Source organism: Notamacropus eugenii, chromosome 7, assembly GCF_028372415.1.
Source record: "Notamacropus eugenii isolate mMacEug1 chromosome 7, mMacEug1.pri_v2, whole genome shotgun sequence".
Lineage (NCBI taxonomy): Eukaryota > Metazoa > Chordata > Mammalia > Diprotodontia > Macropodidae > Notamacropus > Notamacropus eugenii.
Window position 1 is genome coordinate 27,195,724 of NC_092878.1, and position 20,013 is coordinate 27,215,736.

The window sequence follows — 20,013 nt, forward strand, 5'->3', positions numbered from 1 at the left end:
CTTCAGGTTGTTACTGTTTTTGTCTGTTTAGGCTGTAAGCTCTCTTGAGGACTGAGAATACAATTCTTTTCTATTCCTTACAGTGCCTGGCACAGTGTAGGCATACAGAAAACATTTTTTAAAAATGCCTGATCAACTGTTTGATAATCTTAACCCAAGAGGTTTAGCCAGATGGATGGACATTGAGAATGTGTGCTGAACAACAATTAGTTTCCAGGATGGGCCCTGTGTTTCTTACAATCCCTTCCACCAACCAATGTAACTTAATAGAATAACAGGGACATCCTACAGTAAAACAGACCCCTCTATTCAGTCTGAGCCACAGGGAAAATTGAAATAGATAAGATACAGTTAGCTAGGCAGGTTCATTAAGTCAGGACACCTTCACTCAGAAGGCCTAAATAACTACACACTGTGAAAACTGGACTCTCATGACATACTTGAAAGATGGGGTCATGACACTGCATGAATCCGTAATGGGAAGTCCTATATGTTGAATCACTTTATATTAGCTTCCTGAATATTTACATTTTTTCCTAGAAGTCTCAACGGCACTCAAACACTGACTCATTCTCCAGCTATTTTTAATGCCGAAGTCATAAGATCATAGCCCCAGGTATGTAGTTCTAATTTAGTAAAACAAAATGTAGTTGACAACTATCTTTTAAATGACCTTAAAGAAGTCAGGATTCTGGGGGACAAGAAAACAAAATAAGCTTCAGTTTATAAAAGACACAAATGCACTCTTCCAGGGAAACATAACTTTAAACACAACACACTCTCACTCTCTCTCCCAGCATGTAAATGCATTAAATTAGAGGGTGGAAAAAGAGACCAGCAAGAACAAAAATCAGATGTGTGCTGATACGGAAACGAATAAAACTAAGTTACAGAAAAGGTTACCCAGTGCCCGACACACGAGTCAGTCAATACCTGTATAAAGCACTAGGTCTTACAGAAATCAGAAAAATTCCAAAGAAGAACAAACAACAATTAAAGGACTAGAGAGACTGACTTAACGAGGAAAGATTAAAGCCGTTCACTCTGTAGAGCGTGGCCAAGCAGTGACTAAGGGGAAACATATTAGCAGTCAGCATCTTCCTGAAGCTGTAAACAGAAGGTGGGAGGAACTTTGTAACGGGGTAACTAAGATTCTGTGTGAGACAGAGAATGACAAGAAAAAGCTGGATCAAACTACTTTTTCCAGAGGAATGAGAGGCAGCCTTATTCCTTGTAATGTTTAAAAATCAAAGCCAGAATACCCAATGGCAAACCACTACACTTATCACTAACCTAGGACAGATTTCTCATTTTTCTTTCATGTCTTTTCTGAGCTGGCCACAGAAACAAAAACAGCCAACACCCTTCTGAATGATATTCCTACTGCAGGAAAAACATGAATTGCCAGGCAAATTTCCATGAATTAAAATCCAAATAATTCGAATAACTGTCTTGCAAGTCAGATATGCATCCATTGTATGTGAGAACATGTATTTACAAACATAACTCTTTAGTGGTAAGGCACGACTTCTACCCTGTGATTTAAGACGGGTCTCTTCCTTGCCCACAAGTGTTTCTAGGGGATCTCCCCAAGGTGAACTACAGCACCAACAGGAAAATGTCGGGACAGATACTGAAGCTGACTATTACACTAACGGGAGACTAAAACCTGACTTTTTCAGCATTTTTTTTTAGGGGACAGGGGAAGGCAAGGCAATTGGGGTTAAGTGACTTGCCCAAGGTAACACAGCTATTAAGTTTCAAGTGTCTGATGCCACATTTGAACTCCAGTCCTCCTGCCGCCAGGCCAGTGCTCTACTCACTGTGCTACCTAGCTGCCCTATTTTTAAGCATTATTGAGAGGTGATCTCAACCAGAAGATAATCATCGTACTCAAGGCCGCCTCACAGTATTTTACTTCCTTCAGGGAGCACCTAGCTTACAAACAAGCTTCTATTCCAAAAGTTCATTTTAAACTACTTGTCTGGGACTCGGAACACAGGATGCTAAACGTCTATCTCCTCCACTACACTGAATAGAAAATCCTTCCCTCCTTCTCAGTCTTCCTCTGTTACTCGGTAAAAAGGATAGTTCTTCTTTTGTAGGGAAACACAGATTAAAGGAAACCATTTTTATGTACAGAACACTGGAATGAAGTAGTATGGAATGTTGGAGCTGTGTATACTAGAAGAACACAGGCTTGTATATGATGGTTTTCCTTAAGTTTTGGTCCATGCAACTGGTTACTTGGAGATGTTTCTTACTACACTATAGATGGAGCATGGGAAATTGTGTTAAAAGGGAGGGAGATTTCAATTATGAAGACTAGTAGCTGACTACCATGATTGGCACAAGTATATTAGGAATTAGGTGTCAGGAATCTAACACACTCTAAAAAGGAAGATGACAATGACAGTCCATATAATCCAGATAAGGATATAGTAAGCATAAACAATTGTCTTGCTTTTTCTTATGTGCTGAGATTCAACTTTGGGATCCACCTGGAAACGTTTACAGACAAGAAGAGGCTAGGCTCACATAGAAGGGCAGAAATAATAGCTTATGACTGAGAATTAGGGAGATATCTAAAAGAAGATGAAATATGAGGACAAGGAATTTTTTTAACTCAAATTTTATTTTGAAAATATTTTATTTTTAAAAATGCCTTATTTATGCCTTTTATTTTAATAGAAGCTACTTTCCAATACAGCTTTCAATTCCTGTCGAATCTTCCCTTACAACTAAAAGAAAAAAACTCCTAAAAAATGTCAAAACTAGTTAAGCAAAACCAATCTACACACTGACATCTCAAAAGATGCAACACTTTGTATCCACAGCTCCCTTGTCTTCATTCCTCTTCCCCCAAGAGAGAAGGCAAGTTACATTTTAGTAAGAGAATAATAACTATTCTTCTAGATCACGATTGTGAACATCTGTGATGCTGCTGCTCTAGGACCCTTAAGAACTATCCTCTGTCTTTTCCCTCAAGGAACAGAGCAAAACTGAAAAGGAAAACATTTCCAGTGGATCGGTCTGACTGCTCAGCATCAGCTGTGTATATATAATTCTTCTGTTTCTGCTTACTTTACATTAATTCATATAGTCCTCATGTTTTTGAGTTCAGATTTTAAAATAATACATAAAAAGGTAAGAGGAAAACAAAGACAGTGCCAGGAAAAGAAAAAGGCCAAGAATGAGATAAGTAAGGCTTGTGAAAGATGTAAAAAACCAAAAACAAAAAAATTATTATGTAGAGCAAGAAGAACATGGAATAGACAGACACTCTATATGGGGCATAAGACAAGTTAGAAAGTCAATATTTGAACCAATACTGATGCAATCTTTGAGTTAACAGAAAAAGGTATCCCACAAAACCTGGAATGCGTAAATGCCATTACTTTAATACTTAGCCTCGAAATTAGACCAATGAGAGCATGATGTGAATGCCAAAAAGTTTCTAGGGACAGTTTGTGGGCAATTAGAAGGCATTTGATAAAGTTTTTCAAAGTATCCTTATGGTCAAGATGAAGAAATGTGGGATACATCAAAGCAGAGGTTTTGTGTCATTCTACAGTTGACTGAGGGCATGACACAACGCTCAACTCTTTCCTGTTTAACATTTTTGTCACTGAACAGTATGAAGACACAGAGAGAAAACTTATTAAAAATGCAGGCCAGGCAGAAGAGGGACAAATATGTTAAGATATTAGATCAGTGAGAGTTTTGTCACTGCAAGTTTTCAAGCACAATCTGTGCTGATAAGTGTTACACATGCTATAGGGGAGATCATTGAATGAATGGGGAAGGAGGCAGCTAAGTTTCCTTTCCAACTGTATGACTTTAATGATTCTACGGGCAAAATCCTTCCTCACCACACTAGAGCTGAGAGAGAATCTGGAAATCACCTCATCAGAAAGATAAGGAAAAAATAAGCCAGACATATGTTAACATGGCAGTAAACAAACTTCCCTATTAAGGAAAAAACATTGCCATATTTATGCTATATATATATCTATACATATATGTATCTATATCTGACACAAGACTAATGAAAGCTCACATTTTTGCAGGGCTTTATAGTTTAGGAAGTGCTTTTCTCACAATCTTATGACGTAGGTAAGCAGTGGTCATACCACTGTTTTATAGGAGAGGAAACTGAGGCTCAAATGACTCACCTAAAGTCACAGCTAGAAAGGGGCACAACCAGGATTTAAATTCATATCTGTCTCAAGGTCTACACACTGTTCTGTTACATCATGAATACCCATCTCAGCTACCCCTGAAGTGTTAGCACTATATTTGAATATCCTACAAAGTTCAAGGTACTGAAAAAGGTCAACCATTTAGGAACTGTTTCTCTACATCTACTAACAGTCCAGAATTAGTTCTTTCTAGGAGGGGAGGAAGGGTCCCAGCAGTAATAAGGGGCAGCCTATATAGTAAGGCAAGGGGTATAGCACTGGAATAGAAGCAGAGAATTAGTTTCTAGTTCCAAATCTACCACTGACTTATTTCTCGTCACACATTCCCTTCTATCCTTCAATATGCCATTCTACACCAAACTGTTTCTTCCTTACCACATACACATTAAAATTATATGCTAACTAGGAAAGCTTACAGCCACATAAAGTGGCACTAATGTAATCATGAAATCTATATAATGATTCCCTACTCATAAACTCTGATTTCACTGTCTTTAGATTTTGTTGTTACCATAATCATCATTAAAATTTTAATCCTGCAAAATTTTGATATTGAAAAAGTTTTATTTCTTCCTCCCATTTAGAGGCAGGGGTATTCCATAAAAAGGATCAATAAACAGCTGCTGCCCCATCAATTTTATTTATTACCCACTCCAAAACTCTTCTATCATCTCTAGCTGGAACTCACTACATACTTAACCATGATAGCTACTTGATATGGAAATACAACTATCTCTTGAAAAACACAAACCTATTTATCCCTTACTCCTGTACCCATCCTCTTACACAATGGCAAGAGTGAATTGTTTTACCCTCTGGTTTAATGTGGCTCTGGCCCCTCTTGACTGCTGCTCCCTCCTAGAGAGAAGATGACTGGGGTAGAGCTGGCTCCACCTCAATCATGAGGCTGTCCAACATCCTGCTTACCCATATGTCAAGGGTTGAAAAAACCATACTAGGTAAAGAACTTGCATCAAGAACAGGACTGACATACATTAATGTGGGTGATTTAACACAAGAAGGACAATTATACGATGACTTTTAATGAAGAACATGAATGTCCCATTTTGAATGAAGACAAAGTAGTTGATGAGTTAGGAAATAAAATGAAAGAAAGTGGAGTTATTGTTGACTACCATGGCTGTGACTTTGGCCTTGAATGATGGTTTCATGTAGTTTTTGTGCTTCAAACAGACAATTCTGTATTATATACAGAAGACTTGAGAAGAGAGGATACAGTGGAAAAAAATTACAAGACAATATTCAGTGTGAAATTTTCCAAATTTTTTATGAAGAAGTCATGGCTTTCTATAAGCATAAATAATACACTGGCTGCCCAGCAACGTACCAGAAGAACTAGAGAGAAGAATTAATTAAATTAGAACAGATAATGAAATAGACTGAACAGTGGATAAAAGATAATAAATGAACCTTGAGGCAAAGCATGGGCTTTTCAAGGTTTTCCACATGATGGTTAAAGATTTTTTTGATGATTTCTCCTCGATGCAATAGAAATTAAGACAATATACACCAAACTTGACTATTCAGGACTGTGTTATAGAAGTAGCAGGCAGACAATATATAAAGTTGAGTTATGACTAAATTAATTTTTTTTCTCCATGAGAAAACAGAAAATTCCCAAATACAGTGAGATATTAAGGACTTTTAAAGTTTAGGAATATCCAACATTCTCATTTATTTTGGTTAACAAGCAAATTTGAGAAAACAGGTGGAAAGCGTTAATAACTTGACATGAAAAAGAAAATGAAGGCTAGGAAGAACTGCTGACATAAATAAAAGTCTAAAGATAAAGCTATAAACATTGCATTAAGTGTTCTATTGATCACGAGTTGCTTTTTTTTTTTTTTATCTTGGAAGCTGGTTATAAATTAGGACAGTCACAAAGTAAACGGTGAGATGTTTGAGAAAATAACATTTTTTTTAGTACAAGAGTTCATTCAATGAGCTCTTTTGCCTATAAAACCACCATTGATCCTAGGACTGATACTTGTCTCTGCAGAAGAATTACATTTTCCATATACAGAAGGGAAATAGCAAAGTCTTCTTTGAACCCATGGAAACTGTAAATATTAACTTTGCTGGCTGACTAATTTCAGTCTTGGTTACTTCCATGAATTCATGTGATAAAGCTTTGCTACTGTATAGATGGTGGTAATTACTAGATAAAATTTAAAAATATAGTGATTGAGCATTTCACAAAGATGTGTTTAACACTGTTAACTGGCACTTCTCCTCCCCCCTTTAAAAGTCTATTTCTGTGCCTTACTGACGTATTCGTGGACCATGAAGCAGGCCTTAGCCTTGTTCCTTTACGTATGCTACTCTGTAGCTGTTCCTTCTCCTCCCCCAGTTGTAAGTCTTGCTGCCTACAACTTTAACCAGAAGGTAATCAGAGTCAGTGTTTGTGAAAGGATGTCAGATTTGTTGTTGGTGAGGATCTGCATATCCAGTTTGCCTTTAAGACATCTCTGCTTTAGCTTCTGAAATTGGGCTTGCCCAGAGGCACTCTACTTACAGTTAAGAAAAAGCTGAGTTCAGATCTTGTATATTTACCAACCATATAACCCTGGGGAAGTTACAAACTCTTGAGCTTTGATATCCTCTTATAAAAAATGGCTACTGTTGGTTGCACAGAGTTATTGCAGGAAAGCAATTTATAAACTTAACAATGACACAGAATTGTGGCCAGTTATTACTCCCATTTCTGACTTAACTATTTTTGTCTGTGGTGCCACAATTCACCCTCTTTTCTACGTTCACTTGTAAAGTTTCATCAGGTCTACTTCTTTGACATCTCTTGGATCTCCCTTTCTCTGTACTTACTGGATTACTCTCTTAGGTAAGCAAAGGCCATCGCAAAAAGCCTCCTGCTTCAGCTCTCTCCTCAGTTCATTATTCTTCTCTACATCTACGGACCCTATCTCATCTACCCATGACCATAAAGCATAAGCCTCATCATATTGCTCCCCTGTTCATAAAACATCAGAAGCTTGTTGCTGCCTTCACGATCAAATGTCTTTTTGACACTTAAAACCCCTCACAACCTAGCTCCAACTTCATTTTCTGGCCTTATTTTAATTATGTCCCTTCATATATTCTACAGTCTCCTTACTGACCTTCCATAAAATATGCCTTTTCCACTGATTGCTCTCATACTTGGAATGTATTCCTTAACACTGGCTCTGGATCACTTAGTTTCCTTCAAAGCTCAGCTCAAATACCACATTCTACCTGAAGACTTTTCTCTTTCCCCAAGCTACTATTGCCTTGCTCTCCTCACCCCTTCAAATAACTTTCTATTTATTTTTATATACTTATGCATTGTGTGTGTGTGTGTGTGTGTGTGTGCGTGCGTGCGCGTGTGCTCTCTCCCTAGAAAGAATGTAAGCTCCTTGATAGGAGGGACTCTTTCGTTTTTGCCTTTGTATTCTTATCAACTAGCACAAGTGCCTGGCATATAGTAGAACTAAATATATTCTTGCTGTTTAAAAAAAAAAAAAAAAGAATCGTGGCTCTGAAGATACTAAGAATGCCAGGCCAACCTCCTGGTAAACCAATGAGGAATATGTTCATTTCTTTATCTGGAAACCAAATAATTTATTAGGAACTTTAAATAAATGGAAAACTCCAAATGGACAGTTCAAACATCAGAGTCAAACACCAATTCGTATTCTTTGAATGAAACAAACAAGAATAAGAAAAAGCTTGGGATACATGGAGGGAAACTGATGCCAAAATACTTTAAAACAGAAGATAGTTCTCAAGAAAGGTGTTATTTTATTCCAGTTACTTACTGTATCTGCAGCAGTGAGGTTGATGCCCAGTCCTCCAGCTCTTGTGCTTAACAGGAATACAAAGATATCATTCCTGAAGAAAAGAGGTACATAGTACTAACAATTAGTATGGAAAGGAAAAGGTACCTAACCTAGAGTAAATTGAGAGAAGCAGAATGGAATTGAAATGTGTCTTGGTATATGTTAAGGGGAAATTTCCATATCTATAAAAGGGGGTTAGATTAGATCATTTCTAGTGACTTCTCAGCTATAAATTTTATGACCCAATGCATTTCTCCTTCTATTATATAATGGTTGGCAACTTTTTAGAAGCAGGATACCAAGATACTAATTCCTGTTCTGACTGGGATGTAGGTGTGTGATCCTAAAATAAGGGGACAGAAGGAAAGTTCCCTTTACACTAAGATTCTCCTTTTTCTGCTGAAAAATATTTGCCTTGCACCATTCCAGAAATTTAAGATTCATTTGTGTTAACACAATTTTAGAAGCAAGCACCATTTTTGGAAGGAAAGATCTACATCATTCATACCTTAATAAAAATGACTTTAATTCCATACCTTTTTTACATTTTTATCAGAGCAAGTGACTAGACCCAAGGGAGGAAAAAAACCAAAACAAACCAACACAATATCCTCCAAGAAACTGGATCCTAGTATTGAAAAATAAGGACGTTTCAACTGATATAAGACTTTGGGTTTATCACCTGATCTAGGGTTACTGGAAAATAACTAGAAAGCATCATCTAGTCCAAACCAATCATTTTTACAAGTGAGGAAACCAAGGCCCAAGGATATAGATGCCAAGTGTCAGAACGAGGACTTAAACCTCGATCCTGAGATTCCAAATCCAGCATTCTTTCCACTACACCATGATGCATCTATCCTTAGACTTTTTTAGGTTTGGATTTTCCTGCACAAAGTAAGGATGCTGGAGAAATAAGTTAAATAATTAAGTAAAAGAACAACACGATTCACAAAAATCCTAGTTAGTGTAATAAAACCTTAAAAAGGCTGTGAAAAAGGCAATCAGGTTCATTGGTATGGCAGGTTGGATCCAATCTGGCCACTACCTGCAGTGGATTAAATACAATCTTACCTCCAAATGAATTAGTAGCAAAGCCTAGAGGTCCAGGTCTTCTACCCATTTATTCTACCCTCTTTCTGCTGTATTACTGCCTCTGAAAGCATTACTGACTCTTATTTGGAGGTCTTTCCCAGATTATGACTTAAGAAGTGTTGTGTTCCATTTCTGGATGAAAAAATTTTTTTCATTTAAAAAATACTCATTTTAAAATGTTATTGCTCATGAAAAATAAAATTATTTAAGGCAAAGGATAACAAAACCAAAAGACTTGTATTAGCAGGTTCCAACTTACAAAAGGTTGGTCATTTAAAACTTTCATTTCTAAGCTGTTTGAATTTTATGGGAAAAAATGGTTCTCTCAAATAAGTCCCCCAGCTGGCTTACAGATAACTCAAGCTGAACTACATGTTATTAGTATATTCTATGTTATAATTTCCTTTTTGTACAATGAGAAAATGGGTCCTTATTCTTTGACATGTGGGTTCCTATACAGGCCCTGAAAGGTAGGGAGCAAAGAGAATGATGGTGAGTGGGGTAGTGTTTACAGGCACAGAAGGTGCAGATTACACCTTTGTGGTCAGGGAAACAGAATCTATAGGGGTTCTTCTGGAGACACCAGGGACTCTAAGTCAGAGATTAGAGGTCAGTAAGAGAGGAACTGCTTGTTGGGGCCAGAATGTGAAAGCAGAATTAGGGGTAATGATGGGAGAATGAGTAGGAAGATTAGTATTATAGGAGGGAGCTGACCTAGAGGAGACAGAAAGGTAGGAGGAAAGAGGGAAATTAGTAAAGGTTAAAGTAAAGGAGAAGGTGAGAAAAATCATCAGTGGTCGTAACAGTATGGAGGGTCAGTAGTTGGTCTAGAAGATAAAATTCCCAATCCCAGTTGTTTAAATATACAATGATTTTATAATTTTGGAACTGCTTATATGGAAAAACATACTGATAAAATGCTAAGGGAGCCAAAATCAAAAGAAAAGTGCTATACAGGTAGGAAAGACAATGCTGGAGAAGACTTCTTTAAGACGGAGGTTCTCAACCTTTTTTTGTGTCATGGAACCCTTTGACAGTCTGAAGATGCTTATGGAAGTGTTTTTAAATGCATAAAAGAAAAAGACATAGAATTTTAAAAAGGAACCCAGTTAAACTGAAAGGTAGTTATACATTTTTTTTTCTTACACCAGACAAGTTCACATACACCGGGTTAAGATCCCCCATTCTAAGATAATGAACTCTGTTTAAGGTACCTGTCTACCCTGAGATCTAGAAGAAACTTCAAAACTGATTAAGTCTGACCTAATCATTTCATAAAAGAACTCTGTGGGGCAAGTGGATGCCAAATAACGTGGTAACGTTTAGTTACACTTTGCTGAACTATACAATACTACAATCCTGAGTAAAGGGAACGGGATATTCCAGGGCGTCAGAGCAAGAAAATCTTCTTTCAGCCCAGAATAAAGGTGCTGAGTATATACACTCAAACAAGGATAATACTTTAAGGAGGTGCACTCTAGGAGTTTGAAGAAATCCTCTCCTTCCATTTTACCTTGTCCTCAACAAGCATTCTACATTCTTGTGAAACATCTACCCGGGGGCATAGAAACCCAGACTTCACTGGAATCAACAGAATCCCACAGGACAAGGTGGTTGCTTGGGCGCCCTCTAGGGACACAGCAAGGAATATGAAGAACCTCTGGAATAGTCTCAGATTTGTCTTCACCATCATAGAGAATAAAAAAGACTGAAGACATGACAGTGCTGACTCTGAGGAGGACTCTTGCTACTTGCTAAAAGTGTTCAAGGCATGATTAATGTCACACACTCTATGTATATAGAATATATATATGTAAATACATATATAGCTATATAGAATAGTCACAGAATGACTGTCAAAAAATTGGGGTAGAATGCAAAGTGAAGTGAGAAATGGGGCCCTCTGATCATTCTTCACAAAATGATAGAAACAGGAAAACAAAAAACATGTCACATGCCTTCAGTGGTGCACGGGTTGGCCAAACATTTTAAGAGATGCATTTAACAAATGTCAGGGGGTGAGAGGAAGGGGAAAGAAACCTCGGGCAGGATCGTTTTTACTCTGAAATGCTGGTCCCATGTCTCTGATGTTGCTCAGTCAGGACACCTGGCCAAACAGCCTTTAGTCTCAGTCATACATTTTCCTGGAAGGACAACCTTCCCATCCCCTTTAAATCTCATATGCAGGGAATGCCAAATGCTTTTTGGTATTCATTATTACTTACTTTAGCTGATCTTTATGCCCTATGAGCATTCCAATTGAAACAAAAATTTTTCTTTTCATGTCTCTTCCATTATTTTATAAGTATAGTATTTGGCTAGGAAGGTTCTTTTTTATTTTTCCCCATGAAAAATGTCTGTATTAGGCTGGTACAAAGAGAGTCATTTAAACTTAAGACCCTCTCCCCAATGAGAGATTATGTTCACCATTGTCTCCCACAGTTGCTCAGATATTTTAGACAAGAAACTACAAACTGCTTCCTACTTATAACTCTGATCTTGGCATCTAGATAATCATTAGTGTGTCAATATTGAGTAAGAAGAAGCTGATCTTTTTTTCAGAAGACTGAAAATGCAGTCAAAGTCTCTATCATGTTATTTTGTTTACTATACACAGTATGATTATGTTGAGGCCAAATGATTAGTTAATAGGCCCACTGTTCCCTGAGGAACCTGGGACTTCCAAGCTGCAAGCAAGGATTTTCTTACCAAATCCTGAAAAACAAACAAAACACAATCTGCCCCCAACTTACTGATTAGATGATGGCACAAATACAGAAAATGCTATAGTTTTAAAAGCAAGTGTTAAAAACTGCAAGCTTTTACTTCATTATTGATACTGGAGTGACTTGGAGGTCGTATGGTACTAATCTTAAAGTTATGTCAGAGATTTTCCAGTCAAATCACTGAAGAATATATTGTACTTAGGACCTCAAGGACCAGTTTTCTGGGAATTAGATCAGTTAAAAGAACAGTCAAAGCTCTGCAACTGGATCGTAAAAGGTCAATTCATTTGGAAATCAACAGTTACAGTCTAATGGGACTCACAGACACAGAACACTGGACACCAGGAAATGAGTCAAATGTGCAAAGGCTGTATGAATGCCTGCTTGCTAGTGTCAAAGGCTGTCACTAACTTTTAACGGCACTTCTGAAAAAGCCTGGAGGTCTGTCACACAAGAATCGAGAGAGACATCAGGATATTTCTTTCTCCTGGGGATGTCAGTTCAGGGGCAGCTGGAAGTGGTGAAATGTAAAAGTTCCTGGGGTTGGCAGTAAGGAAAGCTGACCTATTTTTTCAGTTCTACTAAATTTTTTTCTCTCCTTCTCTCTCTTTCCTCTCCTTACCCCCCTTTCCACTTTAAAAGCGAGTTTAAGAATCAGGCAAATAAAGATGATTAATTACACATACATAAGTGACTGTGCTCTGATCCTTTATAGGAAACTGTTACATCATTTCTTTTTCATAATTTTTAGAGTCATATTTTATTGAAAGGACATCCAAAAGAAGAGCAATTTACGTTTATTCTTAATTTTTCTAACATCTGGATCTACTTCTTGACCTCATTTTTTGTTTTGTGGGATGCAGTTAAAGGCACAGTTCAAAAGAGTTGCCACCTGAGGAACTTGGCTTTAATCCTAGTAGGAGTAGAAACCAGGCATTGCTTACTGAAGTAAGAACTCTCACTTAGGATAATTATGGCCCTGTAAACTATCAGCATTCAGTAAGTACTATTTGAAATTTCACAGGTTCATTAACAGGTGGTAGGTAACTGAAACTAAGAACTTCCTAGTGAATTAGCTTTAGACCATTGCAATGTGTTATGCTTTCCTGCTACTGATGTGTTCTGGAGAGAGGAGGAAAGGGCTGGCATTCTTGATTTGAACTGAAATTCTCTCTGTTAGTGCCTAAAGAATTATGCATTTGCTGAGGAAGGAGTTATTATTCAAGCACAAAAATTGTTACATGTCTTTCTTTCTCCCTTTCTCACATAGACAACTTTCTTGTCTGCAATACTACAAACTGATTTGGTCACTATTAAGGCAGTGGGAATAATTTCAGGGATTGATGAATAAACCTTATTTGCTGAACAAGGCAGATGTGTACAGTACTGCTAAAGTTTTTCAGATACATTTTTCCAAGCATAAAGGAAAACTAACATAATTGTAAAAACTTTTAACATTCTCATTATGGTTACCTGTTCTGAAAATCAGCTACCATGTCCCGTCTCTCTGAGATCTTGGACGAACCATCCAGCCTCATGTACGTATGCTTCCTGTAAACCATGTATTCCTGCCAAAGGGAGTCAGATAACACAGTGAGGCTGAATCTAAATTACTTTACATCTAGTCTTATAAAAATCAACCACTTCTCTTCTCCATTTTGGGGTTGGTCATAATCCCTAGATTTGGGGAACACCCAACTGAGAGATGGAAGAGAACTCGAGAGAGGAGAGAGAAGAAAAGAAAGCATTAAACATCATACCTAAAGTAAATCCTATTTCTTGTGAATCATACTATCAATGACATGTTTCGTAATCAAGGAAATATCTAACAGAGCTACATGCAGGAATTTTTGCACCCCCCTGCACAGCCAGGGACAACTGCCCCATAGTTTGGGTGGGAGATGGGGGGAGAGAATGAGAATCCAGGAGTCTACCCTGTGGCCACAATGCTGGAGAGGCTCCTTGGAAAGAAGTGATGGAAGGGATCACCCCAACTCTAGCTGCTTTATACTGTACCTAACAACTGTTTCTAAGTACAAAGTTCTGTCTCCCCCCATCCCCACTCTAAGCTGCTGAAGAAGTGTAAATGCTGTCAGCACCCAGGGGCAAAGCCTGAGCTGTCTCATCTACCTACAATGGTCTCAGTCGCAGTCACCCAATGCAACATGTTTTCTTTCTGCCCCAGTACATCACGACTAGAGATACGAGACTCCCTGTCTTACATTTTGTTTATTCAGAACATGGGTCTAAGACGATGATGGGTCTAAGTATCCTTGGGAAATAGAGGACTCAGGGTAAATTTCCAAAGCTCTCTCATTTCATCTGGAGTGTTCATTCCTTTTATGAAGTACACATTTCCATTTCCCATTTTTCCATTCTGTGCTCTGAGCTAGTCTTTGGGCCATATTACTGAAAATTTAAAGGCATCCATAAAACTTCAGTGCTGCTTGCTCAAAGGAAGTTTTACAATCAAACAAGACAATTCCATTTCTACCTTTAGAAGATATTTGTCTTTTAAAAATTAAACATTAAACTGGCATTCCATGGCCTAGTTTCTTAATGAATTTGAGGACAGTGGCGGTGGAATGGGATAGACTAAATAAGAAGGGATATGGGAGATAATATGGGAAATGATATCTTCCTAGCCTTCAGAGGCTCACCACTTTGGTAGTTAATCCATTTTTAATGGAATTAAGATTAAAGAGCTCTACTAATATCTAGAAATGGAGCCCCAAAGCAACTGAGATACGGTCATTCAAGCCATGGAGCCTTGGAAGCCTTCTTGTCTGATCCCTTGCAGGACCTTGTGCTTTCACCTAAGATCAGGTGTTTCTAACCTGGGGTCTGTGAAACTGCTTTAAAAAACATTTTGAGGATTGGGTTTCCATTGCAATCCTATGTATTTATCTTATATATTTAAAAACGTTCTGAGAAGTCTATAGGCTTCACCAACTTGCTAAAGAGGTCCATGAAATAAAAAAGGTTAAGAACCCCTACACCTGCTAGACCTTTTTTCCTCTTCACAGTACAGCTGACTAATCTCAAGAGAGTACCTATGAACGAACCTTCTGGGAAACCTTGCAGTGAATATCATTTAGCCAACAAGGTCAGAACAATACCGGGGCTGTTAACCCAGGGCAACAATGAAGCCAATCTGATTGGAGAAGAGTCTGTTACTGAGGCAACAGAAGTCAATCCCCTCCCTTCACTCCATCAAGCCTTTGCTTTCCCACCCAGGGGATCAACGGGATTTTAGAAGGTTTAGTAAAGTTTAGACTCCATTTCAGTAAACAATTAAAAAAAAAATCCAAGAAACTACACATTAAAAAAACAACTAACAACTAATTCACTAAGTTGTGTAAGTTGGTATAAAGGAGCTTAAAAATCAGGAACTAGCCAATGCTTAATCACCTTCACACTCCAAATAAAAAATTTAGGGGTATGAAACACAGAATTTTGGACAAAGAAGAGACCTTAAGAGTTCATCCAATCTAATCTGCTCATCTGAGGCTTGAAGTTAAGAGTCAAAGTCAAAGAGTCAGTTAGTTGTAGAGTTGTAATTAGAACCTAGATTTTCCTAGCTCCAAAGTTTACTGTTTTTTTTCGTTACACAACAGCCCTGCCTTCATACCACATCATGGCACCCCATGGATAAAGAATAACCTCCAAAAATTTCAGCTATTTTCCAGTGTCCTATCAGAGCCAGATAATCTGTGTTCTAGGTCTAACTTTTTCACCAGATAGCCATGTGACCTCTTTGTCAGCCACTTAACCTCTCTGGATATTTCAGTTCATGTCTGAAACAAAGTTGTCAAGACTCGACGACCTTGAAGGTCCCTATTCTAGACCGAAAATTTTAAGAAACTTGCAGGTATATCAAAGTCCTTTCTATAGTAGTCGTCCTGATATTTTATTTTATAAGGGAATACTCTCTTCTAATTAAATTAAAGATTACATTTTAGCCCATTTTTAAAGAAAACTCCCTGGAATCACTTAGTCTTTCAACTGCTAATTTCAAAGATTGGACCGAATGTCTATTAAGATCTCAAAGATTGTATAGGTGAGAAAAAACAATTCAATATATTTTATAAAAAGACAAAGCGACAAGTACTTTTATCGATAACCTTACAAATCTATTTTTAACAAATACCAAAATTTTTTTCTAAGATCCATCTTCACAGTTTTTAACTATCACAGTATACATGGGCCTTGTTTTTATACTGCATGTATTCACTTCAAAGTCAACGTCTAATCAGTGCCTGCTTTGCAGCTCAGTCCTGGTTAATTAGAGATTGTCTATTTTGACAGAAGATCTTTGCACAGAGATATCTTTTTAAGACAGATGTTACCATTCTCCCATCTAACCCCAAATCTTGTGCTAGTATCTCCTAGTCTTCCCTAGCATAAGCACTTCATAAAAATAAAGCATATTTCCAGTTCAGGGAAGTTTGTAGCATTTAGGAAAAGGAACAAAAGAGAGTTAAGAGGGGCAAAAAGAGAAAAGAAACCAAATATAACTTATCCCTTTCCCTAAATACCCACTGGAGATTTCCTAAGTAGTATTTCTGACGTGACTTAGCAAGTCTCAGTTGTAGCAGCCAACAAGAGAGACAGCAGTAGTGTCAAGTTGTCTGTTGATCTGTTCTGCTCATGACCCTTTTCCTGAGGGTTTAAGCCATATATAACAGCCTAAATAAAACAATCCTGTACGTTATAACAATTCCTTTTACTTCTGTAGTTTCTTAAGAACTTTTGCTGTATTATGAGCATTGGAATATGACATATGAAAGAAGAAGCAGGGGATAGTGAAGAGGGAGTTGGTCTCAAAGCTAAGAAGACCAGAGTTCAACTCCTGAATCTGACATATACATACTGTCTGCAGGGGTGGTGTGGTGTGGTGTGGTGTGGTGTGGTGTGTGTGTGTGTGTGTGTGTGTGTGTGTGTGTGTGTCTCTCTCTCTCTCTCTCTCACTGTGGGCAACTCACTTAACTCTAAGGCTCTAAGAGGGCTATTTATAAAAGCCTGGTTCATCACTATGTCCCTTAGGGCACTCACCCAGGAACAGTAACAGCATGAGCCAATAACAGCACCTATGTAGCAGTTTGTCTAAGGGAGGGACACATATCAGTCATCCTTTCCTTATCCTGATCAGAGCCTCTGCAGCAACGCAGGAATGTAATCTTGTCAAGGGAAAGGATATTGATTTAATCAGGGTAAGTGAAGCTGTCTGATAGGCTCTTGGCCACTCTATGCTTCACCTTTCACCCTGAACACTCAGCTGATGGATTTCTGTCATTTCTAAATCCCAATGAAACCCACAGCTATGAGTGACCCAAATTTGCTTTGAAATCTAACATATACTTTAGGGGATAACCTAGCATTCCAATTCATTCGGATACAAAATGAACATGGATAACAAAAGAGCTATCAGGCCCATAGAGCAGAGGTATTCACAGTTAGGACGAATCCTCTATTGCCAAGATATAGGATATCTGCAGGTGACTCTACAGGCAACAATCTTGTGTATGGAATTTGTCTGTTACCTGTGACTCTCTGGATTCAATTCTGAATCATTTTATTTCAAGATGAGCCCTTTTCAACTTGGGGAACTATAAAACACTCTATAAGAGCTGCTTACTTCTGGCACTGAGTAAAAAAATAAGGCCATCAGAATAGGCCACCTAATTCCAATTATGATATTGTAGATGCTCAAATATGTAAACTCAGCATTAACAATGGTAACTGTTACATTTGCTAACATTTGGTAATCAGTCAAGCTCTACCTATTAATTTCCTACACTCTTGGGACACACCAAGAATTAGAGGGTCTGCAACTAGACCTTACCACTACGGTTCAGCAATATTATTTAACTCCCAATGGAAGAGAGGTTTATTCTAGTACTGGTATATAAGCACAACTTAAAAGTAAATTCTGGCATTTAAAGGCTTAAGAAGGATGTGTAGGGCATTTTACTACATGTTCCAAAGGTAGGACAAAAGTCTGCATTGTATAAAGCTGCCTGAAAGAACAACAACAAAAGTACAGATACTAAATGTGCTGTGGGACAGGTCCCTTAATAAAAGGATTTGTTCTGTGAAGTTTGGATTCAGTCAAAGTACCTCCCTTGAGGACCTAGAGTGGCCTCAAGGCCACAGGTCCCCCACCCCCAGAGGCTGTCTTCTAGTTCCTCTGAAACAAGACAGTGAGGCTAAAGCTCAGCCAACATATCAAAAGGAAGGAACTCACGAATGAATAAAAGCTATATACATTACACAGAATAACAAATTGCTCTTTCTTTTGATGCTGAAGTTACAGAATATCAAAAGTGAAAGTAAATTCTGAGAATAAATAGTGACTTTAAGAACAAAGAATGGCAAAGAATGGGTCCTGATTTTGAAGTTTATCCGAAGATAAGTGAACTCCAGGGACAACATGGCTGAAGTCCTGACCCTGCACAATATGAAGCCTCTACTACAGATGCCACATCATTTACTACATCAAGGACTACAACCTAACCAATCATTTTATAGGATGAGCTGTTACATTTCAGCAAAATGCTAGTTATTTACTGAGCACTAAGCACATACGAGGTAGGGGATCCTGTTACGCTCCATGTTCCTTGTTCCCTGCCCTCCTGATCAGCCAACATGGAAGGACTCTCTTATACTAAGAGAGAACACTAATAAGAAAGATGGCTAAATTGACTGAACCATTTTTTTAAAACATCAACAAATGTTTAGGGAATTGTGTATTGAAGGAGTACATAGTTCTGGGGAATCAGATCATAGTCTCAGGAGGAAGCGTTCTCAGGTTTTTCAGTCAAATGTACAAATGACCACATCAACAAGCACTTATTAAACGCTATGTGTAGGTGCTGTGCCGGGCACTGGGGCTAAGAACACAAAGAATCAGAAAACCACTGAGCTCAAAGGGCATACATTACGTGTATTACATGTGTAATATTATACATTACATGAGGAAGGAGGCAAGTCCATACACAAGTGTAAACAAAATGAGGAGAATAAACAAATACAAAGTAATTAAATAAAAGCTATGCTGAAAGGGGAAGAGCCTGAGCACACGGAGGCACACCAGGACAGGATCATGTGCGAGGCCTGAACGGGTGCGGAGGGAGTGCATTCCAGGCACAGGGGACACAACAGGGACCGTAAAGGCATAGAAACAAGAGATGGAAAGTTACATGGGGAAAGGAGAGTGGACCGAGTCCGTAGGACTGCAGAATGTGGGAGTGACACTCATAGAGACTGGAAAGACAGGTTGGGGCCAGGCTGGGAAGCACAAAGGAAGGAAGTGACAGAGTCAAATCTATGTTTAAGGAAAGTGACTTCTGCAGTAGTATATAGGATGGACTGAAGCGGGAACAGATGAGGGTGTCTGATGAGGTCACTGCAATAATCTAAGCACAACTACCAAGATGACTGCTACGTGAGCAGAAAGAATTTATGGTAGTAGAAATGGCAAAATCTGGCTAAGTATTAGATATATGAGATAAGGGAGATTGAAAAGTCAAGGATGATGCTGAGGCTACAAAGCTGGGCAACTGAAACAATAGTAACATCTTCCACAGATATCGGGCAGTTTGAAAAAGGGGTTGGTTTGAAGGGAGAGATGAGGCCTGTCTGGGGGATGCTGAGTTGGAGCTACCTCTGGAACACTCATTTTCAAATATTTAATAGACAAATGGTGATGTGGAAGTAAAACTCATGGGAGAGATGGGCTGGATATATGGATATTAATGCTCTTGACTATCAACAGGAGCAACATTTTTTATCTTCAGCACTGGGAATACATGTCAAAGACAGCTATATTACAGCATCAATTGTGAAATTCAGGCCTGATTTTCTTCTGATTTAGGATTGTCCAAAGATATTAAAGAAAAGCATTGATAATGATCCAGAAGATTCTCAAGTTGCCTTAGTTTTCTTTCTTTAGTTCAGAAATGAAAGAGATTACAGGTAGCTGGGGCCTGGGTCCATTCAGGAGCCTTCATTTTCCCCACAAAGTAAAATATTCCTATGGCTATAAAGAACTTCTTCTGTACACAGGACACTATATATAATGAATGGGGACCCAGTTCTATACTAACTATTTACATTCACTTTCGTGCCAAGGATTACTTCTATAACCAGAAG

General features: G+C 38.2%; 1 protein-coding gene and 1 pseudogene across 1 annotated transcript in view; one reads left to right on the plus strand and one right to left on the minus strand.

The window, feature by feature from the left end:
* INO80 (INO80 complex ATPase subunit) overlaps nucleotides 1–20,013 on the minus strand; it is a 113,226-nt gene that overhangs the window by 9,024 nt on the left and 84,189 nt on the right. Inside the window, exons 28-29 of the mRNA XM_072622729.1 lie at nucleotides 13,333–13,427; nucleotides 8,018–8,090 (exon numbers count right to left, since the gene is read on the minus strand). Of these exons, the coding sequence (XP_072478830.1) occupies nucleotides 8,018–8,090; nucleotides 13,333–13,427 (168 nt within the window). The remainder of the gene's footprint in view (nucleotides 1–8,017; nucleotides 8,091–13,332; nucleotides 13,428–20,013) is intronic.
* On the plus strand, nucleotides 5,004–5,575 carry LOC140513881 (adenylate kinase isoenzyme 6-like; annotated as a pseudogene).